The 7,910-nt window shown below is 33.9% G+C and overlaps 1 protein-coding gene across 1 annotated transcript; it reads left to right on the forward strand.

Annotated features, from left to right (window-relative positions):
- Positions 1-1,157: 1,157 nt before the first annotated feature.
- LOC113175476 (olfactory receptor 13D1-like) lies at positions 1,158-2,102 on the forward strand. The gene has a single exon (XM_026379738.2). The coding sequence runs from the start codon at positions 1,158-1,160 to the stop codon at positions 2,100-2,102; it is 945 nt and encodes a 314-aa protein (XP_026235523.2).
- Positions 2,103-7,910: the final 5,808 nt, after the last annotated feature.

Genomic DNA, 7,910 nt, shown 5'->3' on the forward strand with positions numbered 1-7,910 from the left:
ATTTAGATTGACTGGAAATATATACAAGTAAGGAGGAAAGGTAATGTTTGGTACTTAAATTGAAGAACAGTGAATTGCAGGCCCTAGAAAATCTGTGCATAGTTGTGTGCAGTGATGCACACCTGTAATCCCAGCAGCTCAGAAGGCTGAGGCAGAAAAGTCACAAGTTCAAGGCCAGCCTCAGCAATTAGCAAGTTCCTGTCCAATCAATCAATCAATCAATACAAAGTGCTGGGCATTTTGCTCAGTGGTTGAGTGCCCCTGGGTTCCTTTTTGTACACCCCACGAAAAGGAAAACAAAATCTCCGCATAATGGCAGCACAGATCCCTTTGTGCCAGCTAGTTGTTAGAAACCAAACTCCAATGAATCTCAGAATCTTAATTGATTACATGTCCCACAGATCAGGAAATATTCATTTTCATCAATGACATTTCCCAACTTCAATCCACATTTTTTTAAAAATCAACTTTTCCTTCTAAGCCAATCAAGGAGATTTTTAAATTGTAGTTTATTACAGTTGCAAATAAGAATTATATATTTATTTTTGTTATATTTAATTATATATTTTATTATATTGTATTCTCACATAGTTTTAGATGACATGTTGAAGGTGTCTATTGTACTTGCCACCTAATAGATGTTATCTAATTTAATTCTCACAAAAATACCAAATAATTAATAACATCCTCCATTTTTCAGGCTGAGGTTAGTAGCTGAGCTAGTTGAAACTCAAAAAAGTTAGGTAACTTACAATGGATCATACTGAAGATAAGTAGTATGGCACTAAATCTACATGGTACTTTAAATTTGAATGAGCTTTATTAGAATAGTTTTATTTCAAAACATTCATTAATAAAGAGATTTTAAGGTATACAAATTTGAATGCAATTTGTCTTAAATTTATACATAATAAAAGGCCTGGCACTTCTCAGCACAATTCCAAGTCTCCATTGCTATTTGATGCTATGTATCTTTCAGTGTCTCTTTCATCATTAGTAAAATTAATATACTATCCCTGCTGTTACTGATTCCAGGACATGTTCTAAAAAGTCAAAATAAATAAATAATGGAAGTGAAATGATTAGATATAATACATCAAAAGTTCAGATTTCCCTGAGTCACCTCCTGATATGAACTCTGTAGATGACAAGTACACATGAAGATGGGGAATTATTCTGCAGTGACTGAATTCTTTCTGGTGGGGCTTTCTCAATACCCAGAACTACAGCATTTTCTCTTTGTCCTCTGCCTCATCATGTACAAGATTATCTTACTAGGAAACAGTCTCCTCATTATCATCACCATCCTGGATCCTCGCCTCCATACCCCTATGTACTTCTTTCTTGGAAATCTTTCATTCTTAGACATCTGTTACACATCATCATCCATTCCCTCAGTGCTTATTATATTTATGTCAGAGAGAATATCCATCTCCTTTCTTAGCTGTACTCTACAGATGTTTTTCACCCTTGGCTTGGGCTCCACAGAATGTGTTCTCCTGGCTGTGATGGCCTATGACAGGTATGTAGCCATCTGCAACCCACTGAGGTACCCCATCATCATGAACAAGGTGTTATACATGCACTTGGCTGCGTGGTCCTGGGCTATAGGCTGCATGAACTCCTTAGTGCAAACAGTCATGACAATGGTTTTGCCTTTCTGTGGTAACAATGTTATTGATCATCTTACCTGTGAGATCCTGGCTCTTCTAAAACTTGTGTGCTCAGATATATCAATGAATGTGCTTATTATGACAGTGGCAAGTGTTGTTTTATTGGTAATTCCTCTGATGTTAATTTTTGTGTCCTATATTTTCATTCTCTCTTCCATCCTAAAAATTAATTCTGCTGAGGGGAGAAAAAAAGCCTTTTCTACCTGTTCAGCCCACCTGACTGTGGTGATCTTATTCTATGGGTCAGCCCTTTTTATGTACACAAAGCCCAAGTCAAACAACACAAAAGTATCTGATGAAATCATTGTACTGTCCTATGGAGTGATAACCCCAATGTTGAATCCCATCATCTATAGCCTGAGGAATAAGGAAGTAAAAGAGGCTGTGAAGAAAATTTCGAACAGATACTTGCATCTAACAAAAGTATGAAAGGCCATGAAACATGTGATTCTCTCAACACAGGATCAGATCAGGTGTATTATAGTCACAGAAAAAGTCTGCTTCTAAGGCCATACATGGGACTCCATTCTTTTCAACATGGAATGCTCATACAAAGCTTCTGAATATTGTCTTGTTTGCAGTCTCTCTATGTGCACAGCTCCTCTAATTAGTCCCTAAACATCTTTCCATCATATGCATCTTATTCTCTCTGCCCTCTGCTATCTCCTCTATTTTTCTTTCTTCCTCATTTTTTACTCCTTCTTCTCCCTTCTCTTCTTTGTCTTCTGTCTCCTTCTCTTCTTTGTCCTTCCTCTCATCTCTCCTTCATCTATTTCATCTCTCTTCCTTTCTTTTGTACTCTCAGTCTCATTTCTCTGTCATTTTAAATTGAACAAGTATTGATTTATTTTTGTCTGGAATCCATTCTTCTGTTAAAAATATCCTTCTTTTGATGAATCCACAGTCCATCCACTTGAGTTTGTATAGTTCTGGACAGAGCTGATCCAATCCTTTGGAAATAGTATAAGCACTTAACATTGGCCTAAGTGATTAAAAACAAAATCCTTCCTGCCACAGTGATTGATTTAACATTTCAAGTGAGCCAAGTCAGGCTAATCAAACTCAATCTGTACTGTCCCTGTATGAGAAAAAAAGGGAACACTTCCTGCTAGAGTTGCTAAGTAGGTAGAGCATTCATCTGGAGGCAATCTTTGCCCATACATAGAGAAAGTCTAAATGAAAGATAAAACAAGAGTTGTGAGAGGGAGGGGGAAGGGATGTATGATGCAGTGATTTTAGCTCCTTGATCAAGCTGTGTCTAAAGTCAAATTCCCAAGCATTTTTTGGTTATATGAGTTATTATTTATATACACTTATATTAGTCAATTATTTAATTGAATAATTAGAGTCAATAAAAATAATTTCTTTAAAAAACTAACTTTGAATTGGACTCTTAATTACTTACAATCAAATAGTCTTAACTAATGTATTTTTTTGTCTCTGCTCCATTCTTATTTTAAGACAAAAAAAATGTGGGGATATGATATATTATTTAAGTAGCCCCAAGTTCTCCAGAACTCAGGGATCCTTATTTTCGGTTCTTTAATTAAATTGTGATCATATAATTTCTGTTCTTAAAGTAAGTAAATACTCTAGTCAACTCCCCAATAATTTATTTTATTTATTTATTTATTTATTTATATATGACAGCGGAATGCATTATAATTCTTATTACACATATAGAGCACAATTTTTCATGTCTCTGTTTGTATACAAAGTATATTTACACCAATTCATGTCTTCATACATGTACTTTGGATAATAATGACTATCACATTCTACCATCATTTCTAACCCCATACCCTCTCCCTTCCCCTCCATACTTCTGCCCTATCTAGAGTTCATCTATTCCTCCCAGGGTCCTACTCCCTATTCCACTATGAATCAGCCTCCTTATATTAGAGAAAACATTCAGCATTTGGCTTTTTGGGATTGTCAAACTTAGCATTATCTTTTCTAACTCCATCCATTTTCCTGTAAATGCCATGATTTTATTCTGTTTTTATTGCTGAGTAATATTCCATTGTGTATATATGCCACATTTTTTAATCCATTCATTTATTAAAGGGCATCTAGGTTGGTTCTACAGTTTTATTGTGAATTGTGCTGCTATAAACATTGATATGGCTGTTTCCCTGTAGTCTTCTCAGCAAAAGAAACAAACTGTGAGGTGAACAGAGAGCCCACATTTTGGGGAGCAAATCTTTACCCCTCACACATCAGATAGAGCACTAATCTCTAGGGTATATAAAGAACTCAAAAAGTTAAACACCAAATAAACAAATAACCCAATCAATAAATGGACCAAGGACCTGAATAGACACTTCTCAGATGATGATATACAATCAATCAATGAATATATGAAAAAAGTTCATCATTGCTAGCAATTAGAGAAATGCAAATCAAAACCACTCTAAGATTTCATCTGACTCCAGTCAGAATGGCAGCTATTATGAATACAAACAACAATAGGTAATGGCCAGGATGTGGGGGAAAAAGCACACTCATACACTGCTGTTGGGACTGCAAATTGGTGCAGCCAATGGAGAGCAGTATGGAGAATTCTCCCCAGTAATTTCTAAGCAGCATTTACGTTTTCTAACATTCTGGTTTTCATTTTTGCCCCAGACTATCTTTCTAAACTTCACTACCATTCCTTGGGTAATCTTAAATGCCTTTTTGTTTTAAAACTCAATAGTATATTTTGCCCACAAGGAATGGACATTAGTGTCCTAAATAACCATATTCTACAGGTCACTATATTTAACATCCTTCTGTAGACTGAAAAATAATATCAGTGAGACAGCAAGAAAAACATCATTGTTTTTGTTATCTCTTTGCCATGCCAATGCCCATGGCCCCTCTCAAGTCTATTTTCCTCTTTATCGATTTCCTGCTACCAGGTTGATAGTGTCTTTTCATTTTTAAAAGAACAGTGCTTACTCACCAGGAAATTGGGCCTTAATGATTTTAAAATATTAAAGTCCAACCCACAAGAATCTTGAATTATGAGTTTTGTTTGAAAAATGTATCAAGCTGCACACTTAGGATTTGTCCACTCTCAAAAAGATCCAATAAAGTAATGCACAACCCATTGCCTGCCTACATAATAAATATTAGAATAATCATCACAGCCTTCTAATACTAAGGTCCACATGATTCATTCTTCACAATGCAAGAACCATGATTGGAATCCAACAATCAAAACCAATTTTAACATCCTTTATTTGAGTTTCTTAGAAGTTCCAATACTATAGTAATATTTTTAAAAATCCCATTGTATTTTAAAAATCCCTGCTTATAGCTGCTCTGGAGAATCTCCTTCCATCATTCCTAAGACCCAGTCTTCTTACAGTCTACATCCTTTCTTTTTCCATTCCAACCTTCCCTGATCAGGATATTCTTTTCATATAAAATAGTGAATACTCTGATGGCAAGGAATCTAGAGTGACATGGATTTTAAAGAAAATGAACATTTGAGCCCAAACTTCAGGGCAGGGGGGAAAGTTGTTAAAATTCTCAAAAAGATTTATCCTACAATATTACTTACCAATGCAAATCTAGCTTTTTACACCACACTTCACAGATGTTATCTTTCTACCACTTTATCAACTTTTTAGGAAGAAATTATTTCTTTCTCCTCTATTCTAATATAGGTTTTAAAATGTGTCTCTATTATATTTCTTATATATGTTTTATATTTATTCAATGTAGCATAATTTGAGGATGGGCTTAGAGGTCAAGAAGAAATGATTATGAACAATGGTTTACTAGAATTAGGAACTTTCATGTATTAGACTCTACATTTCTCATGAACTAAAATGTTGAATTTAGTACCTAGACTGCAGTGGGAGGGGGTAATTATGATTGAATTAAAAAAAGCAAACTGTCTTATTAATGTTTTTCCAATGTCATGCAATGAAAAATACATACATTCTTCATACCTTTACACATATATACCTATCTCTTCAAATAGATTCTAAATTTCGTGAAGGGAAAATATGAAACTAATCTTTATTTAAGAAACCTTGGTATCCAGATAAAAGGCATTTGTTATAAAGTGTGTTGACTAATTGAATACATATGTGATTGCCTTTCTTATGCTATACATAAATAAGGATATTTGCCATTTCCTAAATAAGCCCTACAATGGCCATTCACTCCCAAAAAAATTGCCAATAGTATAATCAACCTGTAAAAACTCAAACTGCCTCTCAAAAAGGTCTCCTCTAACTTAAAGCCTTTTTGAAAATCCTAGCACAATTCTTAGCTCTTCTTCCTCTGTGTTAAATTTCCATAGCAAACTATTTAGGTTTTGGAATATTTATTATGTTAAGGTTTATATTCTCTTTACAATTAATCTTCTATTCATTGAAATTTTCACAGGAGAAAAGCCTATGACTTATCTGGTCTTGTAATCATACAATTATTAACAAAGTGGGCTTCAATAAGAACACTAACGGTGTCATTGTAGAGTGCCTTTTTGTATGAAGTTTATTCACTTAAGAGAATTTCATTTTCATACAATATGGGAAATATGACTGTGATATACATAATACATGCAACTACTAAAGAAAAAATTCTGGTTAAACTAATATTCCCTGTTTTATATATAGTATTTTTAAAATTCTGGGCATCAGAATATTGATTGTTAACACATTGGCATAGTCTACCCAATCCATTTACACATACATATAATCTCTGAGCTAGTTGCAGAGACTTGACAATAACCAAAAGAAAAAGACATTAATATGAAGAACAATGAGTCCTACATGTGTACCTTGGCCCTGAGATCAAGCATAATAGGCATTGTAAATATAACCAGTCCAAAACAGAAAGTTGATTTCCATATCCTCAAACTACTTCTCAAGTCTTGGTCATCTCAGGAAGTATAGCACCACACAGGAATGCCCATCCAACCCACCAGCACAATTTAGTGTGATCACTTTCATTGCTACCATACTATTCCAAGGCACATGGTCTCACCTATGCTAATGCAAAGGCTTCCCAAATTCCATTACAGACTTTTGTTCTCCCACATTCCACTTTTGTTCTCCCATAATCCATTATTTGCACAGCAAACGGAGTTTTGTTTTTAGAATGGCACATACTTAAGTCATAAAAGGGATAAAAATCTATTAATGGTATTTTTAAAATCAGAATAGTGGCTGTCATTATAGGAGAGGGTTATTTCAGGTGTCAACTGGGCTGGGGCATGAGGGAATTTTCTGAAGTTATGTTAATGTTCTATAACTTGATAGGTGTTTCAGTGAAACAGGCATGAATTTGTCAGAACTTTCTTACATTTGTTTATTGAAATTGTTTAAAAGAATAACTAAATAAATATTAAACTCTAGTTTAAAAAAACACATGCTAAACTATTAAGAGAAAAGTGTAAGTAATAGTTTGCTTAGAAATGTATCCAAAAAATGACTTGGACTTAATGGAGGGTTACAGAGATAGATACTCAGATTGATATAAGCAATTCTGTAAAATATTGATGGTAGAATCTAGTTGATGGGTGTGTGATAATTAACAAAATTTTTTTACTTTTTCTTTATGTTTCATATTTACATAATATGGTATTCAAAAAAGTATATCATTAATCTGTCAGGAATACACTTCATGAATGAATTTTGTATACATAAATGAGACAAGGAGAGAATATGGATACTGAATGATATCATTATAAATTCTCTTAAACTTAGTTTAAGTAAAAGTTCTACTATTTTAAAAGGGAAAACTTTTTAATAGGTTATTTACAACTTTTACAAGAGAGAAATTAAAAATAAATTTTAATGGTCCCTGTGAAACTTAATTTCCTATACTGAACTCTTGTCAGGGTTTCGGTGGCTAATCCTAGGGGGATGAGCACAAGGGGAGAAGGAAAGTGAAGAAAATAAATAATAAGAATATTTGTTAGAATCAAATTCTAAGATAATAAGGAAATGAGAAAACAAGAAATTCTTTGATATGATGTGTTGTTGACTGTGGTCATTCCTATGTTTTTGGCTATTTCTGACAGAACTAATGATTCCGCAGGCATATCAGACTGTATAGACTTTAGCAGTTGGCTTTAAAGTTGACTCTTCCTACAGCATTTATTTTTAAGTATACTTTTTGAATACAGTTGAAGCCAAGAAGTTTTGATGATGCCATTCATATATCCACAAGATATTTGCCTGTAAACCTTATAACACTGCTACCCTTAAAACAATCAAATTACAATTGATTAAC

This window comes from Urocitellus parryii, chromosome 4, assembly GCF_045843805.1.
Source record: "Urocitellus parryii isolate mUroPar1 chromosome 4, mUroPar1.hap1, whole genome shotgun sequence".
NCBI classification, from domain to species: domain Eukaryota; kingdom Metazoa; phylum Chordata; class Mammalia; order Rodentia; family Sciuridae; genus Urocitellus; species Urocitellus parryii.

What these genes read in the sequence shown, in the direction of transcription:
- LOC113175476 (XM_026379738.2), top strand. Translation starts at nt 1,158, where the DNA reads ATGAAGATGGGGAATTATTCTGCAGTGACTGAATTCTTTCTGGTGGGG.